This window comes from Emydura macquarii, unplaced genomic scaffold, assembly GCF_026122565.2.
Source record: "Emydura macquarii macquarii isolate MOO-44397 ecotype Brisbane River unplaced genomic scaffold, CSIRO-AGI_Emac_v2 contig_1483, whole genome shotgun sequence".
NCBI lineage: Eukaryota > Metazoa > Chordata > Testudines > Chelidae > Emydura > Emydura macquarii.
In genome coordinates, this window is record NW_027131620.1 from 591696 (window position 1) to 612657 (window position 20962).

The 20962-nt window shown below is 66.0% G+C and overlaps 2 protein-coding genes across 3 annotated transcripts in view; both read right to left on the reverse strand.

Moving 5' to 3' along the window:
- Positions 1 to 10531, reverse strand: part of SLC12A5 (solute carrier family 12 member 5) — a 70179-nt gene extending 59648 nt beyond the window's left edge. For both annotated transcript variants that reach the window (XM_067554564.1, XM_067554563.1), the window contains exon 1: positions 10393 to 10531. In XM_067554564.1, coding sequence (XP_067410665.1) covers positions 10393 to 10531 — 139 coding nt within the window. The remainder of the gene's footprint in view (positions 1 to 10392) is intronic.
- Positions 10532 to 14005: 3474 nt separating this feature from the next.
- Positions 14006 to 20689, reverse strand: MMP9 (matrix metallopeptidase 9). The gene is made up of 13 exons (XM_067553915.1): positions 20474 to 20689; positions 19960 to 20198; positions 19366 to 19514; positions 19054 to 19182; positions 18760 to 18933; positions 18415 to 18588; positions 17633 to 17806; positions 17134 to 17289; positions 16480 to 16702; positions 16085 to 16224; positions 15493 to 15643; positions 15228 to 15331; positions 14006 to 14757 (listed from the first exon to the last, which is right to left on the reverse strand). Exons 1-13 carry the CDS (start codon positions 20615 to 20617, stop codon positions 14648 to 14650), a joined length of 2067 nt encoding a protein of 688 aa, XP_067410016.1. The 5' UTR covers positions 20618 to 20689; the 3' UTR covers positions 14006 to 14647.
- Positions 20690 to 20962: the final 273 nt, after the last annotated feature.

A 20962-nucleotide genomic window follows, 5' to 3' on the forward strand; every position in this document is an offset into this window, starting at 1 on the left:
TGCATGGAACCTCTCAGCCCACGCTGCCCTGTGGCAGTGCAGGGGCCACTGCACTGGCACTGCCTCCTGCCTAGGGGTGCACAGATCCGATGTGGGCCCTGCCCCTGTCCTGCTCGCCCGCCCGCCCGCCCGCCCGGGCTGTGACTGATGGAGAGGGACGTGCTCAGAATGGGAGCAGCAGCAGCTGGGCGCGGGCGGCTGGGAAATCTCGGTCCCTGCAGGCGCCGGGAGCAGGGAGGAGTCACACACAGCTCAGCCGGTCTGGCAATGCCAGGACCGGGGAGGAGGATTCGGGGACCAGGGGCTCCCCACGGCCCCCTCCAACCAGCCCAGGGAGCCCCTGGCCAAAGCGGGGAGGTTGCTTCAGTTCCCAGGTGTTGGCTTTTCCCCAGGATCCTCCCACAGCATCGCAGAATCAGTCAGCTCGGGCCCTTCGGTGAGGAGGGGAAGCCCAGGCCCAGCCCCTCCCCACAAGGGAGCCCCAGTCCCCTCCCTGCGAGGCGCCAAGGCAGCGCAGAGGCCTTGCCATTCTCAGGCCCCGGCCAGCCCAGCTGCTGTGGGGCAGGCTCTGCTCGTGAGGGTGCCCCAAAGACGGCGCTTGTCCGAGTGCTTCCCTCCCAGCCTGTTTCCTGGCCACCGACCAGCCGGGGCAGTGCCGCCTCGGCCCCCATGGGCCCAGCCCTGCCCCATTGGGAGCCAGCTGAAGGGGCCGAGCCCGGGGCCGTGCTTGGGGGGGTCCTGCCATGGCTGTCCCGGGGCAGTGATGGGGGAGGCTGTGGCAGCTGCGCCGGGGCAGAGATGGGAGAAGCGATGCTCCGGCGATGTGGGGGAAGCGCGTGGGGGGCACTCTGTCACTCATGGGGTCCCCCCACCCTGCAGCATGGGGCCCAGCCCACCCCTGCCACGGCATCACTCTGGGGTTTGGCTCTTCAGATAGCATCCCTTCGAAGCCATGCCAGCAGGCAGGAGGGGAGGTGGGGGTGGGGGCCAGGAACTTAGGAGCACTTGGGGCGTTTGTGCAGGGCCAGCATGGAGCTGCCACAACAGATTCGTTAACTAATTATACTGACTGCCTGGGGGCAGTGCCCCCCACTGAGCCCCGCCCTCCTCTGCCCAGCACAGCCCCCCACTGATCCCCACCCTGCCCAGCGCAGCGCCCCTTTCACCACAGCAGGGCACTGGAGCTGGGCAGGACACGGGCTCTGATGGAGCGGGGGGACTGCCTGCCTGGGGCAGGACTCTCCGTGGGTTTGGGGTTTGGTCCACGTGTGCCCCGCTCGCGCTGACTCCCCGGCACCTACGGCAGGGCCAGTGCAGATGGGGCTGTGGGGTTGGCAGGGCCACCTCCCTGGTCCGACCCGAGCACCCCTCTCTGAGCAGGGGACAGGCATGGGGCAGCTGCTGGGGCAGGACCCACTCAGGTGGGGGGCTGCCTCCCAGCCCTCCCCTGGCTCAGCCTCATGCCCCCTCCCCACAGCCAAGCACCACCGAGATGGTAGGCAGATTCCCCTGACAGGCACCCCGCACGTCTCCATGGTAACTACACCCAGCGCAAGGGAGCCCTGGACCCCAGCCCCCGGGTGACGCAGACGCAGCATCGCCCCCGGCTGGGCCCACGGGCACTACTGCTCTGCCCCCGCCGGATAGCACAGACCTTCCCCCACCGCGGGGCTGGCGAGCGGCTCAGCTGATCCCAGCAACCTTAGGGAACAGCCTGAGAGACATGACAGCGGGCCTGGTTTCCATGGAAACGGGAGAGCTCCTGAACCAGTTTGGTGCCATGGAGATTTCGATGGTACCCCGGCTGCATGTGGACTTGTTTTCTGTACACCGTGTTTGTGTGTCACCGTCACCCCAGCTGTGCCCGCGCGTCTTCTTCCTCCTCCAACCCAGCGCCCCCGGCACGCCCGTCCGCCCGCCCGCCCACGCACGTCCCCGCCCACCTCCCCCTGCCCCCCCACTAGCCTCCCCCCTCTCCTCCCACACACACCCCCGAGCAGCACAGCAGGAGCAGGGGCTGCCCAGGCCATGGGGGTGGCCAGCCGTGCCAGACTGTCCCCTCCCAGCAGCCTGATCTGTCCTGTTCACCTCACCATCAAACCATCTGCTCACAGACTCAGAGACAAATGCAAGCCCCCCAGCCCCGGTCACTGCAAACCTGCCGGCTTTCTCATGTCCCCAGGCCATTCCCAAACCAAGCCCTGGATAGAAACGCTGCACGCACATTCCAGCATGCAGCTGTCGCGCAGCAGCAACCCGGCACTGGCCCCAGGACACTGGAGTTGGCACTGGCTTCCCTAGTGCCGTCTCTGCAGCCTGCTGTGAGACGGGGCAAATACCGAGATGAGGGGATGTACCCCTGGAAGGGCTCTGCGTACCCCGGGTACAGGTCCCCTGCTTGAGAACCACCGCCCGAGCGAACCCAAGGCTGGCATGGGGCCAGGACTCACGGCGCACGCAGGAGACTGGGCCTACTGCCCCCTCAGGTGGGATGGGACAAACCCTTCCAGGTATCGGACGGGGCGCCCTCCCGTCCCTGCAGCCTGGTGCCCGCGGAGCCGCAGCCTGGCCCCCTTCCTGCCCAGGCGAGGCAGCAGAGTCCGGCTCCTGTCTCCCCCCGGCCAGACGCTCTGGGTCCCTATGCACAAGTCATGCCCCATGGCGCAGCCCTGCTCCCTGCCCCCCACGCCGGCTGGGCCCCTCGGCACCATGTGCCAAGCGGGGAATATGCCCGTCACCACCCCCCAGCGAGCGGAGTTAGGGGTTGCCACAGCAGCCAGGTCCTTGCTGGAGCCGGGCACCGAGTGAGCCAGTTCGAGGGGTTGTGTTAAAAATCACTTTGAATCTCTCTCCCCCCAGCTGCCGAAAGGGAGGGGGAGGGCCCTGGCTGGGTCCGGAAGGGGGGGAACCCGGCCCTCCATCCCTGGGCCCCTCGCTGCGTGCCAGGGACAGGGAGCAGCAGGACGGGGGCAGATGTTAATCAGGCCTCACTGAGGAGCCTGATGCCTGCAGCCCTGCGCTGGGCCTGGCCAATCCACCCACCTAGGCACAACGCGGGGGGCGCGGCTAGGCCGGGGGGGGCAGGGGAGGGAGGACAAACGGCAGGGCCACTCGCTGCCCCGTGGGGCACTGAACCGACCCCCCTTCAGGGCGCCATGGGGGCCTCGGCCGAGCCCTGCGCAGCATTTACCAAACCGGCCGGGCCAAGCACAACCGGCGCTGCTACGAACCAGGCCCCCGCCCGCCCCACGAATCGGCACAGCCGTCCCCTGCCCCAGCTCAGCCCTGCCCCACACAGCCCAGCCCCCACTGGCACAGGCCCCCCCCACGTCCCAAGGGGGGGCTGGGGAGGAGAGACTGAGCCAGGTGTGTCTGTGCCCATGGTGCCAGCGGCTTCAGGTTCTGCGCGGCAGTAGCCCAGGTTGGCAGCTGGGAGTGGGGGGAAGTGATTCCTCCTCCCCTCCCCGCGCAACCACTGCAGCCTGGCCTGGGGCGGTTCTGGACTCATCTCTGTGGGGGAAACCCACAGCCCCTGCAAGCAGCGGTGCCAGGTCAGGGGTCTGGAGACAAGCAGCTGTGTGTGTGTGGGGGCCCTGACACAGAGGGGTCGGGGCCGGGTGCAAGGAGGGAATTGCAGGGGGGAGGTGGGCGGGGAAGTGCAGAGAGATAAGGATAGAGAGGGTAGGACTGCATGGAGAGGACGGGGCGTGGGGGGCAGGCGTGGGGGCAGGGAGAGGACGGGGCGTGGGGGCAGGGAGCGGGTGGGAAGGGTTGGGGGGAGGAGGGAGAAGGGCAGTGAGGCAGGATCTTGGGGAATTGCTCTGCATCCTCAGCCTTTGCTCCCCGCCCTGCGTGGGGCTGGGAGGGGGGGTGGATCCTGCACATGGGGCATCGCACCCAAGGGATCCCAGAGACAGCCTGGCCTGGTCCCTTCCCCCGTGGCTGTCGCCCCCATGCAGAGGGCTAGGCCCAGCCCTGCCCCTCCAGCCCATCCCCAGGCCCTGTGGGTCACTGGTGAGCAGGGCAGCTCCAGTCTGGAGGGCTGCATCCGGCTGATGGCGACCCCGGGGCAGGGAAAGAGGCCCAGCTCTCCCAGTCTGGGCGGGGGCAGGAGCCGGAGCCGGCCCCTTGCTGCACGGGGCCCAGGACCTTCAAGCCGCCCCCCAGCATCAATACCCAAGGCCAGTCTGAGTGTGTTCTGGGCTGTGATCGCCGAGCCCCCAGGGTGTGTCTCTGTGCGCGCTGTGTGCGTGTGGTATGCGTGTGTGCACATCTGTGTTGTGTGAGCGTGAGTGTGCACTGTGTGTATTCAGTGTGCACTCTCTGCAGTGTGTGTTGTGTTGCACATTGCGAGTGCGCACACTGTGCCCGTGTGCGCTGTGTGAGCGCGTGTATGTGCATTCTGTGTGTGTGCACATGTTGGGCGTGCACTGTGTGTGCACGTGTGACAGCTGGTGCTGCCAGCTCGCGCACGTTCAGAGGGAGCTCGGCGGTTTTGGTCCCGATGCAGGTGTGCGGGCGCAGAGCCTGTGGTGCCAGGTCCAGCCCGGACCGGCCCAGTCCCATCCCAGCACAGAGCATGGGGGAGGGGAGCTGGAACTAGGACCCCCCAAACCCAGAGGGGCCCCCCAGGCAAACCGCTGTTAACCCCTGCTGAGCTGGCAGGATCCCTGCCGGGCCAGGGGAGCAGTGCTGCTGTCAGGAACGGTGGGTGGCGGGTCCCCCTCTCTGGCCAGACATCTGCCCAGTCTGCTCCACCCTGTGCGTAAAGGGGCAGCACCGTTAACACAGCCGCTAACACGCTTGGTACCCAGCACCTGTCACGGGTCCCTCACACGCATGCAGCACGGCCAGCTCTCACAATTGTCAGGAGTCCTGAAAGCCCCAGCTCCTGGAGTCAAGTGAGCACAGAGGATTTCAGCTTCCGTTTATCATGAACAGCCGGTTTCTAGCCCTTGTGGCTGCAAAGAAAATCTGGGCAACGTGGCCTGAGCACGGCCCGAGTGACTCAGTGACTCAGCTGCAGAGACAGACTCCAGACGTGCCAAGGTTAAAATCTCATGATCTCTAAGCCCTTGGTACCTGCAACCTTCCCACCCCCACCACTGACCTCTGCCACTGCAGCTCACGGCTCGGAGGCGGAGCAGAGCAGGCTGCTGTCCCCTCTATGGGGCAGCCCCCACAGGACTCACCCAGCCGGGCGGCAGGGTGCTTATGCTGGGGTGTGGTGTGTGCTAGCATTACAGACAGCACAACCACCGGTACCAAGCCCCGGGACGGTGCCGGCCCTGGCCTCTGAGCACAGCGCACATGGTCTGGGCGACAGGAGCCCCACTGCGGTGGGGGACACGAGCACGTGGTTTGCCATGTTCTTTCTGAGGCCGAGCGGCCAAAGGGCGGCGCTTTGTCTGTCTTGCACCAGCTGGGCCCTGGAGCCAGCCCTGCTCCCTGACTGGGAGAGGGTGGCTGATGGTTCTCCGCAGCCTCCCTGGCAGTGGGCGCAGACGAGGGGCTGTGCCAAGCACTGAGAAGACACTAGCCATGAGGGGGAGGAGCTGGGCAGTTTTGGGCCCCTTCCCTTGACCACAGGGCAGATGGACAGACACCCGCTGCATCCCCTGAACCACTCGGGGCCAGCGCTTCCACGGCCAAATGGCAAGCGCTGCCCAGACTGTGAGGTTGCTCTGACCCCTCTTGGTTCAGCCTCGGGGCTCAGAGACCCTCCCCACACCCGGCCCCGCTGCACTGCCTGGTTCCACTCCACGGGGCCTCGGCGGGGTCCCCGTGCCCCCCTCGGCGCAGAGAGGGACCGGCGAAGCTGCAAAGAGAAGTGAGCGGGTTTGAAACGCAGAGAAGGGGGCAGGGCTATGCAGCCTCGGGCCTGTCGGGCAGGATAGTCCTAGCCCACAGCGGAAATGGGGCTGCAATTCCAGGCAGAACTGCACTTAAATCCCCACCAGCTGCCTGTCCTGCCCCTCGCTAGGCCCAAAGGCGGGCGTGCCCCAGCTCCGGTTCTGGCTGCCGGTGCAGGGAGCTGGGTCCCTCCGCAGAGTCCTTCAGGCATTGCAGGCTGCAGAAAACCTGCACGATGCAGCCGGGTGCAAGGCTGCTGCCAAATAGAAACCCAGGCAGGGAATCATGGGGGGGTCAGAACTGAGGGGCAGCAGCACTGTTGGGGGGAGCCGGGTCTGGGATACCAGGGCTGCGGGTCAGGACCGAGGGGCACCGGTAGCCCTGCACAGAAGCCTGCACACATTACAGCTGGTTCTAGAGCCAAGCTGCAGTGTCTCCCTCCCGTGTGAGCCGCTAAAGTGTGTGCCCACGGTGCCCAGCAATTTGCCAGCGCAGAGAGCTGTGGTCTCTGAGCAGGGCCACACGCTTGGGCCCAGGGAACAGACCTCCATTCAGGAAACCCCAGCCAGGCGGAGGTCCCCATGGGGGGGCAAGGAGGGGTCCTACACAGGCCTGATCACTGCAGCCTCGGCAGCATGCCCCAGCACAGGTGATGGCTACAGATGGGCCACCACATCCCATGCCCGTAGTCAGCATCTACCGCTGCATGGGGCAGCCCGGGGGAAAGGGGCAGCCGGACAAGCCGGGCGGCACAGACTCCTCAGTCCTTCCCCAGAGTCCTAGCTGTCCTGATCTCCAGCTGCTCCTGTTGCAGGTAAAGCCCTTGGAATAAGATCCAAGGGCACCCAACGCAGCCCCACTGCCTGAGTTTGTTGAGAGACTGAGACAGCAACTCTGGCGAGAGCAGCCCCGGATTGGGGCAGCCGGGGCAGTGATGGCCGTGAATAGCATTGATTGTTTGAGACAACGTCGCTGCGTGGCTGTCAGTCCGCCACGTTCAGCAGAGCCTTAACCGGCCAGGATCTTTCCTGGCCCTGGGGCCAGCACCCACCTGCCCCACAGGCTTTCCCACAAATTAAGCGGGGAAACGACAGCAGTCACCCAATACGTGAAAGGCTGCCATAAAAAAGATGGAGCCACGTTGTTCTCTCGGCACAGCGGGGCTGGGTTCAAACTGCAGCGTAGCAGATTGAGATTAACTCTCAGGAAAAACTTCCCAGCTGTAAGACCAATAGGACAGTGGAACAGACTTTCTCGGGAGGTCGTGGAAGGGCCTTCGCTGGAGGGTTTCGAGAGGAGGCTGGATCCGTCTGCCTTGGATGGTCTAGACCCAACAAACCTACATCTTGGCAGGAAATAGACTAAATGACCCTTGTGGCCCCTTCTGACCCTATGGCTCTGCAGCATGGCTGCTGACTGCCTTCCATGAAGCGGTGACTGGCTCTGTGGATGCGGGGAAAGCGGCGGACGTGATATACCTTGACTTTAGCAAAGCTTTTGTCACAGTCGCCCACAGTATTCTTATCAGCAAGTTACAGAAGTGTGGGCGGGATGAATGGACTATAAAATGGACAGACAGCTGGCTAGATCATCAGGCTCAACGGGTAGTGATAGAGTGCTAGATACCCTGGAGGGTAGGGATAGGATACAGAGTAACCTAGACAAATTGGGGGATTGGGCCAAAAGAAATCTGATGAGGTTCAAGAAGGAGAAGTGCAGAGTCCTGCACTCAGGACAGAAGAATCCCATGCACAGTTACAGACTGGGGACCGACGGGCTAGGCAGCAGTTCCGCAGAAAAGGATCTGGGGGTAACAGTGGATAAGAAGCTGGATATGAGTCAGCAGTGTGCCCTGGTTGCCAAGAAGGCTAATGGCATATTGGGCTGCGTTAGTAGGAGCATTGCCAGCAGATCAAGGGAAGTGATTATTCCCCTCTGTTCGGCACTGGTGAGGCCACATCTGGAGTATTGTGTCCAGTTTTGGGCTCCCCACTGCAGGAAGGATGTGGACACGTTGGAGAGAGTCCAGCGGAGGGGAACAGAAATGATGAGGGGGCTGGAGCACTTGACTTCCCTGCCAACCCGAATCTTCTAGGATACTGCGATCCGCCCCGTGCCCGGCCCGGGCGACAGTCCCTGCACTGCCCGCAGCAGCCCAGCAGAGGGAGCCCCCTGCCCAGCATTGAACCAGTGACAGGCCCAAGGACCCGAGTGCGAGACGCGCCCCCCACCAGGGAAGCACCAGGAGCTCCAGCGAGCCTGGCCCAGAGGTCCAGGGGCCACAGCTCAGCCGAGGGGGAGGGGAGCCGCCCCCCTGCAGTGCTCTGGGTCGCCGGCTGCCAGACCCCTGGCTTCGGGCGTGGGGCGCGGTCTCCATTCTCCCCCAGCAGGACAGAACCTGCCCTCAGTGGCTGGGTGCCCAGCAGGCCCTGGCCAAAGCCCGTCCCAGCGCCAGGCCCGGCTCCAGCAATGACTTGACAGCTGCACCCTGGAGCACCGGCCCAGGCGGTGCTGAGAGAGCCGCGACCAGGGCTCCTGGCTGCAGAGCGAGTGTCCAGAGCACGGGCCCATCTGCTCCCAGCCAGCCAGACCTGAAAGGGCCCTTCCCCAACCCCTGACCCCACAGCCTCCAAACCCTGCCCAGCCCCGCAAACCTGTCCCCGGCCACCCCCAAAACCGACACCTCCTCTACCCCCCAACCCTAGCCTGACTCCCACACCCCCCTCCGCTCTGCCCCAGCCGGTCGCGTGCCAGGCAGGGCTGGATTGCTCCCCAGTCTCCCCCTGCTCCCCGCCACGCTGTCCTGCCTGAGTCCCTGGGCACTGACTGGTTCCAGGCAGGTCCCCCCGGCACGTGCCTGCCCGGGTCGATCCCCAGCACTCTCGCCCCCAACCAATCTCCTCGGCCAGCGCAACCCACCCAGGCCCTGCCCGAGCAGCACCGCCATGGCGGCCAGGCCAGAGCCTGGACATGGGGGTGGGTCCATCACGGATACAGCATGAGTCACGCGCCCAGAGCCTGCAGCCATGTGACAAACCCCCCAGCCCCAGAGCCACTCAGCCCCACCCCCGCCCCCCAGCACAGCCCCCCCAGCTGAGCCCTCCAGATCCCGGCCCCAGCCACGATCCAAAGCACCCGCACAGAGGTGAGGACAGGACTTGTTTCTGTGCTCTGAGCCCCTGCCACACGGGGCCAGCTTCCCCCAGCTCCCTGCAGATGGCCCCGCCTGGCGCCCGGCGCCCTTGCAGAGGGCACAAGGAGCTGGAGCTCCTGCTGCCATGGGTTGGGTGTCTGAGATCAATACGGCTCCAGTGACAGGCCGGATGCGCAGCGAAGAGCCCCGTGCTCTGGGACACGCTGTGCATGGGAAACTGCCTCTCTCCAGCTCAGGGTCTGCAGCCAGGCGGGCCCGGGAGTGGGGAGCACAGCCCCACGCCCCCCACACACACCCAGGGAGAGGAGCACAGGGGCCAACTGCTGAGCCCCATGCAGCAGCTGTCAGGCCCAGAGATCCCCCAGCGCGGACCCTGCTCCGGCCACACTGGGACGGTTCTGCAGGGCGCTGCCGGCTTCCAGCCCTGCCCTGACGCCGGCTGAGCCTGGGCAAGTGCCTGCACCTCGCTGCCGCCTGCGTCCCCTGCTGAGCCCCCCAGTGCTGCCACCGCAGACGCACTGCGCGAGCCGTCCCGGGAGAGGGGCCAGGCGGGAACCGGCCCTCGCCCAAGCCCAGGCCGCCACGGCTGGCCTGAGTGGGCAGCAGTGCCGCCTTTCCTCTCTGCGGGCTGCACACAGAGCGGCACCGCTTTGGCTGCCTGGAGAAGTTCGTGTGACGCCTCCGCCTGGGTGAGGTGGCCGCTCGGTCTCTAGAGCCCCAAGCGCCAAACCCTCAGGGTGCCCGGGGGGGTCACTGCTCGGCAGATTATCTCCCGGGCAGGGCAGCCGGGGTGCTGGGCTGGTGCTGTGACGCTGCACCCCCGGCATGTCCCTTGTGCCCCTGTGCCCAGGCCAGTGCCCCGGCCCCACGCCACGTTTCAGGTTGTTTCCAGGACAGCCGGGTGCCGGGAGAGCCCTGCGCCTGGCAGCCAGCGACGGGGACAGGAGGCCAATCACGCCCTGCTCCTCTGAGAGCTGGAGTTACCTGGGGCAACCAGCCGTCTCCTGGGCGAGCGGCCCTTCCCCACCGCAGGGCCCCAGCGCCCCGGCCCCACGGGACCCACAGACCGACACTTTCCACTCAACGCAGCAACTTTGGCTCCCAAGCACGGGCCTGGCCACATCAGCGGGTGCCCGAGCCCGAACCCGGCCAGGCGCCAGGCAGAGCCCTTGGGAGACCAGCTGCCCTCAGACGGGGCCGCGGGTGCAGCCACTGCCCAGCGACCCAGAGCCTTCGTCTCCGTGGGGCAGCCAGCCCCACCCACCCCAGCCCTGTCCTGCCCCTCACCGGGAGGGCTCCTGGCGGGTCACTGCAGCCACCGGCCCCTCTGTGCACCCACCCCCCCGCGCTGCCCAGGGGCGCCCGCCGGCCGCAGCATCGCTTACCTTTGCTGTCTTCTCGGCAGAGGCTGACAGGCCGGGCAACTGGTGGGGGGGCAGCATCTCCCTGGGGAGCTGCGTCTGCCTCCGGGCCGGGGTCCGCCTCCTCCTGGGGCAGGGCCGTGACCGTGAACCTCCGGCTCATGCCCGGCACGCGCAGGCTTCAGCCTCTCCTCTCCACAAGTGGCTGCTGAGGCACCGGCTGAATGAGACGGAGCCGCTCTGCCTCTGCCTCTGCCTAGCATGGTCCTAGTGCCCTCCTGGCACTGGCTTCCCGCACGCACCAGGCTCCCACGGGCACCGCCACCCCCACGGGCTGCGGCACTGGGCGCTGGAGCCACCGCACAGCCCGGGGCACAGGCTGGCCCGACCCTTTCCAGACTCCCCGGCCAGAGCCAGGCCCAGACTCTCCCTCCAGGGCTCCCTCTGCCCTCCTGAGGGGTCAGAGCCAGCGAACAGCCCCCTCCCGCCTGCCGCTTCAGGCTGGGCAGCGCCAGCCTGGCTTCTCCACCCGGCATCGCCCGGCCGAGGAGCTGCCTTCTGCTGCGGGTACCCTGCAGACCCCGCTCAGCCATGCCCCCTGGCCTGCACTTGCCCACCAGCCGCCCTGCCTTGCCCAGCCCTCACAGAGCCCAGCTGGGCACTGCCAAGGCCATCAGGGCACGGAGCTCAGCCGCTGGAGCAGGGGTCAGTGGAAGGGGTGCAACAAACGGGATCAGGGGCTGCCCCGGCCCAGGAGCTGCTGGCTGGTCTCGACTCAGTTCTTTTCTGTCCAGATGGGGCCGGGGCCCGGCTCGCTGAGTTTTGCCAATTTGTCGGCACCTGGCCTGGGCACCAGGCAAGCTCTGTGATTACAGCTCTGGGCGCAGCTGCCAGCCCTGTCCCACCCCCCACGGAGTGCAAGAGGGAGAGATTAGCCTCAGCCCAACCTCCCCAGGAAAGCCCACGCTGGCCAGGGCAGCTCTGGACCATCAGAGCAGGCCCCAGGGAGGCTCAGCAGAGGGCAGATGCGCCTGCATTTGTGACAGCAGCCGTCCTGCGGCAACATGGAGCGAAGTCAAGGAGCCGTTGGTCCAGGGGCACGTGTCCATAAAGGGACTTTGCGAGTCACCCAGCAAGCCAAGGGGGCAGGGCAGGGCAGGTGCAGCTGGTGACTCCAGTGGGATTGGGGGAAAGCAGGGACTCCCTGCTCTAGAGCCTTCACCCTCACAGCTGAGCTGAGCATACACCTAAACACCCCCTCCCCCTGCCCTTACACCTAAACACTCAGAAACCTATAAAACGCCCCAAACTGATGGGGCTCTTCTGTCTTTGTCCTGTGGCCAAAGCTGGGCCCACTGGCTTCCTGCTCAGGGTGACTGCATTCCCTGCCTGCTAACTCGCCAGAATACTCACTCTGGACCCCACGCTCAGCCCTGGGGCCCTGGAGCACATTTGCAAGGCAGGGACATGCGGCCGGGGCAGGGAGACACGGGGCCAGGCCTCTCCGACACGCATGCAAATCACAGCAGCCCTCAACTGTCTCGGGTCACCCACATATGCAAATGAGTCTGGAAGCCCTTAACCGCAGAGCCTCAATTCTCTGGCTTCACCTCTAGAGGGCCCCAGCGAGTCCTCGTCCATGCACATCACACAGGCACAGACACGTGTGAACACAGCTACCGGCAACACCCGTGTAACACTCACTGCACGAGCAGCACACCAGGGCTTGTGCCTGGCCCCAGACGTGTGGGGTGCCCCGTACATAATGGGAGCCTCTGCCCCGGCCAGCCAGTGCCCACCGTGCCCCAGGCATCCCATGTCGGTCACAGACGCCGGGCACCCTTCCGCATCTACAGGCCAGGCCACGCCGAGCCGGGCTGGTTCCCCTCGGAGCTCCAGCTTCGCGCTGTGTCACCAAAGGGCCGTGTGAGGTCTCTGCCGCAGGCTAAGAACTGGCTGGCTGGCACCGCTAGGGCGGGGTGGCTGGATGGGCAATACTGACCTTGTAGCTAGTAGAATACTGGGGCCGCAGCTGCGGGAGCTGAAGCTGGCACGGGGGGGTCCCTGCAGTGAGAGCTCGAGAGTGCACCTGACCCAGCCCCGCCACAGGGACAGGCAGACTCCAGACAAGGTGCAGGCTGGGCCTTTACAAAGCACAGACCAGCCCAAGAAAAGGACCTTGAATGGGGACATGGGGGCCTGGAGCCAGTGCAATGCTCTGCGGATGGGCAGAGCTGTAGGGGCTGGAAGTGTGTAACAGGGGAAAGGGGCACAAACGCTTCACCCTTGCAGAGGCCCATGTGAGTGTCTCTGGCTGGGACAGCCGCTGCGTGGGTGCGCTGACCACTGGGTGAGAAAGGCCTGATCAGGCAGGGAAGGACCTTGTTAGTAAGCACAGGCGCGAGGGTGCCTGTTACCTTCTCCTTCACCGATAACCACGCTCCAGCCCTTACTTCTGGCTGGCTTCTAGGCAACGCTTCAGCAAGTAACCCTCTGTGGTTTTACAGCAGCCATGGCTCGGTGGCGTGCGCTGAGGCATGCACTGAACTGCTGCCACAGAGGCAGTAAGTCTGTGCGAGGGACTGGGCACGCGAGTGTCACGCAGCGGGGTGTCCAGACAGGCTGGCGGGAGCCAGGCCCCAGGCCAGAGCAGCACTGCTCTGCGACAAGGACTCAGCCCGGGGGCCTAAGGGCTGCGGTGCAAACTGACAGGTTCAGAAGGAGGGAGCAGGGCGGGCGCTGGTGGTGCCAGCAACGGGGCGAGTTTCCCCACGTGGGCACAGGCAGGGCTCTCTCGCACGGAGAGCAGGTGGTAGCAATTCATCCTGTGCCCCATGGGTGACCCTGATTTAGTGCCACCCCCAGCCAGGGCGAGGAGTCTGCAGATGGGTCAGGGTCTCAAGCCTGCTAGAACCTGGCAGCACTTCAGGCCGATTCCCTCTGCAGCGCAGGGGCTGAGATCCATGGGCTGGGCTTCAGGCCCTGCACAGGGGCAGGCCATGCAAAGAGACGGAGCATGCAGGGATGGCGGGAAGGAGTAAGGGGGGGCAGGGCAGCTAAGTGTTGGGGTCAGGCAGGCACCAGGACACGTTAGAGGCACGTGGCGGGGGTCGAGGACTGGCATCGGGGGCACTGGGAGGGTGATAGGCTGGTGATGTTGGAGGGGTGCTGAGCCCCGGACCCAGGAGAGGCAGAGTCCCTCCGAGCTGCATCTGGACGCCCAGAGGAGCTGAACCGTGACCCTGAAATGATCAGGCGGAAAAGGGGCGACAACTCCCACCAGCCACCCTCCAAAAGGATCAACACCCCAGCGAGGTGGGGGTGCAGCTCGTGATTTTAGGGCCAATTGCCTGAGCTTCTGGAGTCTCCCCTGAGTGGGGGATGCTGGGGGTGCCATGCCGCAGCTCCTCCCCTCCTCCCCTCCCCCTGGCAGTCCCAGCCCCCATGCCAGCCCCCAGCCCCACACCAGCACACCCTGCTGTCTGCATCCCCCCCCCCCACACACACACAGGGAGCCCCAGCGCCAGGACACAATCTCCCAGCCCCCACCCCACGCAGGCAGGGCACCTCCTGGTGCCGCCCCAGCCAGCCCTCGGCGGACGGATGGACAGACGCAGAGCAGCACCCACACGCCGGATTTCGACAGGATTCTCTTTATTAAAAATGTGCAAGGTACAAAACTGGCAGACTGGGCAGCAGGAGAGAGCGAGGACGGAGCCCGGCACTCCCTGTGCCCACTGAGGCCAGGGCACCCGCCCGGGGCGTGGGCACAAACTCCTGGGCAAACCCGGACAGACGGACATGGACTTTATCAGCGTCCTGAACAGACCAAGTCGTTTGCAAATCTCTGAGCAGTTTTCACCAGGCAAACGTCTCTGTGCAGCACATGCAGGCGGGGGCCAGCACCCACAGGGACACGACCCAGGGACGAGGGACTCTAGCTAAAGGCTCCTGTTCCTCTCACCACGGGGGGCTCCCGGCACCAGACACAGCTCCTGTTACAGCCCCCAGAGTCCGTCGCCCCGAGATCTAGTTTGCTCTGTCCCAGCTGGGTGAGATTTTGTTTCTTGGGAGCTGCTGCCCACAGTGCCTAGAAAGCAGGACCCTTCCCTCCCTGGGCCCATCTGGGGCTGGCAGAGTCCATGGGCCGACTCCTCCACCTCCCGCTCGGGAACAAAACAAGGAAAACCAGGAGTCTGCAGGGATGAAAAGCTGCTGCTGGGGAGAGGCGCTGGCCTGCGGCTGGGCCGGGCTCAGGTGCAGGGACAGGTGGCTTGGCCTACTGCTCCGGGCAGTTCAGGATGTCGTACTTCACGTAGCCCACCTGGTCCACCTGGTAGCGCGGGGTCATTCTCCAGTAGTAGCGGCCCTGGCAGAAGTGGTACTTTCCTGGGCCAGGGAGGAATCCAGAGGGACGGGGTTAGCAAAAAGGAAGGGCTGTGGGGACCGGCACTGCCAGGCCTGAGCGCTCTGCCGGCTCAGGGCAGGGCCCCAGAGCGGCCAACGCCGTGTCTCACCCACGAGCGCGGCCCAGCACCTTCCTGGAGCCAGCCAAAGGGCTCCGGAGCCACAGGCTCTAGCGGGACTATCGCAGCAACAGGTGAAAGTGCGGCCGCGCGGCTCCGTGGCATCGCAGCTGCTCGCAGGCAGAGAAGGGGGCACGGTCTCCCCAGGACTCCCCTGCCCTCAGCCCTTCCTTCCAGAGCCAGGAGAGGGTCAGACCGGGGGGAGCTGCAGGATTGGCCTGTGTCCAGGTCAAGAGCCAGGCAGGCTAAGCCTGGTGCATGGAGAACTCCCTCTCCTGCCCTCAGAACTTCTCGGCCAGAGGCCCCCGCGCCAGAGCCCAGAGCCCGTCTCACCTTGGTGCAGGAAGACGTCGTGGGCGTCGAGGGGCACGCCGGCAAAGGTGTCATCCGTGAGCCGCGGGTAGCCCTTATCCACCTTCTGCACCTTCACGTCCAGCCTGGGGGGGAGAGAGCAGCGCTGGCTCAGCGTGTCCACAGACCTGGGGCTGGGGCCCTGCCCACGCAGGCCCTGCGCACTGTGCGGGGCTGGAAACGGAGTGAATTCCCAGAGCCCCTCGCTGCCTGGCCCCGTGGCCCGCGCCCCGCGGCGTGCACTCACCTCCAGAACTTCTCCCCACTGAAGAGCAGCACCTTGCCGCGCCCCCTCTGCAGGGTGCCGGAGATCCGCTCGACTTCCTTCCCGATGCCCAGCTTCTCGATCCCCCGGGGGCCCAGCACGCTGCTGCCCGTGTAGACCCAGAAACGCCGACCTGCAGCCAGAGACAGACGCTAGCAAGCCAGCCCCAGCCATGCAAGAACGTGCACCCTCCCCGCCCATGGGCGGGGGCCCTGCCACACACGGGGCCCCCCAGAACCAGAGGGGCAGGGCACTGAGGTCCAGCCCAGCCCGGGGAAGGACCAGTCCCCGTCAGTCAGTCACCGAGCGAACGACCATTGGGCCCCTCCTGCAGCGCCAGTGTGGCCGGGTCTCCAGTGCCCGTGTGGTTCCCAAGTGATGCTGTTTGGTGGCTCTGGGGAGAGGCAGGGGCAGGCGTTGGCACTGACGGGCCCCTCAGCACAGAGCTGCCGACAGGGCAGGGTGCGTGTGGGGCAGCTGGCACTGCCATTGCCCCAGTGGGGCAGGGGGTTACCAGGGGGGGTGCCCAGGGCACCAGGTCCTGGCAGGCTGGGCAGGCTGAGGCAGTTCTCACCGGAGAAGAAGAAGAGTCTCTTGGTGAGCACGTCCTGGAAGGCCGCGTCGACGAGGGCCGGGAGGGCCGGCCAGGTGGCCGAGATTTGGAAGGGGCCCCGGATTGCCCCCTTCTGGGATGCTGAGCTTTTCCAGTACTTCCTGAGGGCACAAGACGACAGCGTCATGCCGGCAGCTTGGGTGGCTGAGACCCCGTGTCCCTTCCGCACCCCGCCCCGCCCCAGAGCGCCCGGCCATGCTCGGCCCTGCAGCGGACTTTGGATCGCACTCCAGGCTCCAGGGGCTCCCTTCATCAGCAGAGGGCTGGGAGGGGCTCCCGGGCCCCTCTCATCCCTGTGCCCCCCATGGCCCTGCTGGGCCGTGCAGCAGCACAGGGCAGGGGCGCGGCCCGCTCACCCGCTCTTGAAGAAATGCAGCTCCCCGTTGATCTCGGTGATGGCATCGAAGGAAGTCACTTTGCAGGCGTCATTGTTGGGGTCCACGGGGCTGGGCTCAGTAGGCAAGGGGCTGTCGTCCTCTGTGGTCGAGTCAGGCTCGGCTTGCGTGGTTGCCTGGCCAGGGATGTCTGGCGCCTGGGTGGGCGGTGTGGGCGCAGGAGGCTTGGGACCAGAGCCACGGCCTGAGAAACGGGAAGGAACATGAGACCCCCTTGACCCGGCCAGGCCACCAGAGCAGCAGGAGAGGGGCCCAGTGGCTAGCAGGGCGGGCGATGCAGGGCACCAGCGGGCAGGCCCCGTCACGCTGCCCGTGCTTCGGGCCTGGAAGGAGCCTGTCGGGGCGGTGGGCAGCTGGACGAGCTCCCGTCGTGTGACCCGGCGGGGATGGGCAGGGGCAGATTTCAGAGCACAGGCTGCATGCAGAGCTCCCTCGCCGGCCGGCCCGGCGCGGAGCAGGCAGGGTTGCCATAGAAACTGGCGTCTCCATGGCTGCTGCTGCGGGAAAGAAGGAGCAGGTGGCACGTGTGAGTCGGGCACTTCTCCTTCCAGCACCGAACCCGGCCCGGCCCGGCCCAGCCCGGCCCGGCCCAGCCGCGTCGGGGGCACCCCTCACCGTAGAGATACTGGATGCCGCTGACGTCGTCCGGGTGCAGCTGGAAGTCCTCGATGTAGCTGTACATGGGATACATCAGCGCCTCGCGGACGCTCGAGTGGTCCAGGCCCAGAGAGTGGCCGAACTCATGGGCCGCAACCAGGAAGAGGCTGTAACCTGAACGGAGCAGCTGTCAGGGCCCGTCCGGCTGGGGGTCCGACACCCCCTGCCAGCCCCCCGCCCTGTCCCTCCTGCCCCCCGCCAGCCCAGCACTCCCCCTGCCAGCCCCCGGCCCTGTGGGTCTGACACCTCCCCTGCCAGCCCTGCCCAGCCTTGGGTCTGAGCCCCCCCCCCCCCCCCCCACTGCAGTCCAGAGAGCCCCTGGCCATGCTGACTGCCACAAACACATGGCCGGAGAGGGCAGAGGGCTGGGGACGGCAGCCGGAGCTGGGCTGTGGCCAGGGTTCATGGCTGCTTCCCAGGAAGGGAGGCGCGCAGGGGAGGGTGCAGGGAGCTGTACCTCTGTCTGCACAGAAGCCCCACTTGTGGTCCGTGTCGTAGTTGCTGGTGGTGGCACACCAGAGCTTCCCATCCTCTCGCCCCTCGCTGGTGCACGCGCTGTACGTCTGGCCCAGGAAGGTGAACGGGAACACGCACGGGTCGCCCTGGGAGTTCCCACCAATCACAGCTGTGTCTGCAGCACAAAACCAGCCCGGTGAGCAAGACTCCAGCCGGCTGGCAGAGGGGCAGCCCCGGCACAGGGCCCCTCTGAGCCGAGAACAGCCCCGGGGGCAGCAGTCACTGCAAACAAGCTCAGCCCAGGCCTTAGCGAGCTGGGTGCCCCCAAGGCAGGGCAGGGCAGGGGCACAGAGTGTGGGTGGGGCAGCAAGGGCCTGGCTTCTGTCAAGTCTGGCACCAGCCCAGCTTGTGCACCTGCCCCAGGGAAAGAGCCTCAGACTGGAAGCGTGCTGGGCAAGCAGGCCCTGGCCGCCTGCGCTGGGTGTGATGTGCTCAGATCAGGCTCTCTCTGCAGCAGGCCACAGCCGCCTGCGCTGGGTGTGATGTGCTCAGATCAGGCTCTCTCTGCAGCTGGCCTGTGGCTGTGTGAGTGGCCGGAGGGTGCCGGGGGCCGCGTTCCCGAGGAGCCACGCGCTGCCACGCCGACTGCGGGGCCATACTGAAGGGAGGTTCCCGCAGCGCGCCGCAGGGCAGGGGCAGGCACGGGGCGGTGGGGGCCACCCCATCAGCTGACGCTGCTGTTGCCCAGAGCGGCCCCACCCTGCGCCCCCAGGAGCTCAGTACCTCTGTTGGGGCAGAACCCGTATTTCTTGTCCTGATCAAAGCTGGCGGTGGTGGCACACCAGCGGTAGCCGTCCGAGCGCCCGTCGGTGGTGCAGGCATCGTAGGACTTCCCCTCGAAGAGGAAAGGGAAGACGCACTTCGCACCGTCGCTGTTGCCATCATAGGTGTAGAGAACTGCCCAAGACACACACAGTCTGCTGGAGCCACTCCACCAGGCTGGGGCCTCGGGACCCACAGGAACCCCTCCCTCCATGCCAGGGTAGCCAGACTGCCTCCTGCCCCCAATGCCCTCCCTGCCCTGGGCCAGCCCCGCCTGTGGGGTGGCGCCTGCCGGCTGATACTCACGCTCACTGGGGCAGAAGCCATAGACCTTATCCCTGTCGTAGTTGGGGGTGGTGGCACACCAGGGCAGCCCGTCGGAGCGCCCCTCCGTGATGCAGGTGGAGTAGCCCTGGCCCTCGAAGGTGAAGGGGAAGTGGCAGGTAGCCCCGTTGGCGTTCCCGTAGCTGGTTTTCACCACTGTTTGGGAGAGAGGAAGGGTGTGGCTCAGGGGATGCTGCTCGGGACCGTGAACGAGGGAGGGTGGCTCCCACGCCAGGCTGTGCTCAGAGCAGCAATGACCCTGGAGTCTGGCCTCACCTAACCCTTTTCCCAGCGTCCAGAACTCGTCATCATCGAAGTGGGCATCTCCCTGAACCCCTTTGCCAGGGGGGAAAGCGTGGGCCAGAAGTCCATCCTTCCCGTCAAACGGATACCCATCGCCGTGCTCTGCAGAGAGAACCCACAGTCAGCCCTGGCCCAAACGCCCCTTCCTCTCGCAGAGAGCAGGGCCAGACACCCACATACAGGCACCCCCCACGTGCCCAGCACCCCCCCCCCCCACTGCCTGGGGCGAGGGTGCCGACAGGAGGTGCAACTGAGCGAAACCCCCCATGCCATACCCCAGCTCACCCTGGGTGCCAAACTGGATCATGATGTCGGCCTCGCCACTCTGCAGCCGGGTGAAGGTGAGCGGGGTCACATCACTCCAGACCTTGAAGGCTCGCGCAAAGGCATCGTCTACCACGGAGGCGTCCAGGTCTGGGGAGTAGTTTACTACCCTGCCAGGTGTGGGGAGGAAAGAAGCAGCACAGGGTCAGCCCCACGGGGCTCTGGTGCACCAGGACAACCCCCCCACCCCCGAACTAACCCTGCAGGGGTCAGGACACGGAGAGGACGTGCTGGCCAGCAGAGCCCAGTCGTGCCATGGCACAGAGCCTCAGCTCCCTGCATCCAGGGTCAGCCAGGGGCCAACGCTCCGGGCTGGGTCTCCCTAGGCCAGACGACTGCCTGGGACACTGGCCCACGCAGGCTGCGGTGACATCACAGATCAGCCCAAGCCGGCTGCAGCTGTCAAATCAGGCCTGGATGGCCGGGGGCACAGGTCTCTCCTCCCACCCCCCCGGCTGCCGTCTCCTGCCTGTCGGGGCATCTAGGGGATTTGGAAGGGTCCCATCACTAGCCCACGTGTGGAGCCGGGGGCTCCCCAGCCTGCGAGGGGCTCACCGGTAAGTCAGGTCATTGTGATCCCACTTGAGGTCTCCTTCGAAGGTGAGGAAGCGGCCCACATCAGGGACGCCGCAGCGAGGTGCTCGCATGGCGTCCAGCGTGCTGGTGTCGAGCTTCCCCGTCTCCGCCAGGCCCAGCTGCTTCTGCATTCTCTGGAGCGCCTTGCTCAGGGACGCCTGCCTGGTGCGGCTCTTCCCCGTGGCCTCCTGGCTGTAGCCGAAGCGCAGCAGGTAGCTCTGGGAAAGGAGAGAGGGTCAGAGGGGCGGCAGCGCCCGGCAGGACGGCAGTGCACCCAGAGGGGCAGTGACCCAGACCCCCACTGCCAAGGAGATTCCCAGCTTTCCCCAGCCCTGCACCCAGAGCGCTGAGCGCAGGCTCCTGGTGCAACCCATCCCTTTGCCATGCACCGGGGACCAACGGACCTACAACGGGACCTAACAGCCCCACCCTGCCGCCGCAGCCGCTGGGGGCCCAGCCCTCGAGGGGAAGGCCAGCGGGGCGAGCGACTCACCTCTGCCAGCTGGAGATCCGTCATGTTGCTGAACAGCTCCCCGGGGAAGATGACCACAGCCTGCGGCGTGGAGTGCAGTGGTGCAGCCCAGCAGCCCAGGGCCAGGAGCCCCATGGCTAGCGGGGCCAGGAGAGCAAGCCCCATAGTGAGGCAGTGGCTGGCTCTGGGTGTCTGGCTCTGGGTGTCTGGCTGCCCTCCTGGCTGTGTGCAGCGCAGAGCTGCCTGCTCCTATTTATGCCGTGCCGGGGGAGTGAGTCACCCTCAGCCCCTCTCCCAGCCCAGCTCCCTCCTTTCCTGAGGTGACGAAACGCACACTCCGGCCCGGCTTCTGCGAGCCCGTTAACTATTTCAACACGCTGTTTGCCAGGCACAGCCGCCGTTCCCACAGGAAGCCTGACATCCTGTGAGGCAAGAGCAGCAGGCAGGAGGGTTTGGACCGTGCCAAAACCGTGCCAGGGCCACGCACCCAGCTGGCACTGCACCGGCCCA

Coding starts and splice junctions, on each gene's coding strand:
- MMP9 (XM_067553915.1), bottom strand. CDS start 20,617: ATGGGGCTTGCTCTCCTGGCCCCGCTAGCCATGGGGCTCCTGGCCCTG. Junction 19,183..19,365: donor GATCCAGTTTGGCACCCAGG/GTGAGCTGGGGT, acceptor TTCTCTCTGCAG/AGCACGGCGATGGGTATCCG. Junction 18,589..18,759: donor TGGCTTCTGCCCCAGTGAGC/GTGAGTATCAGC, acceptor TGTCTTGGGCAG/TTCTCTACACCTATGATGGC.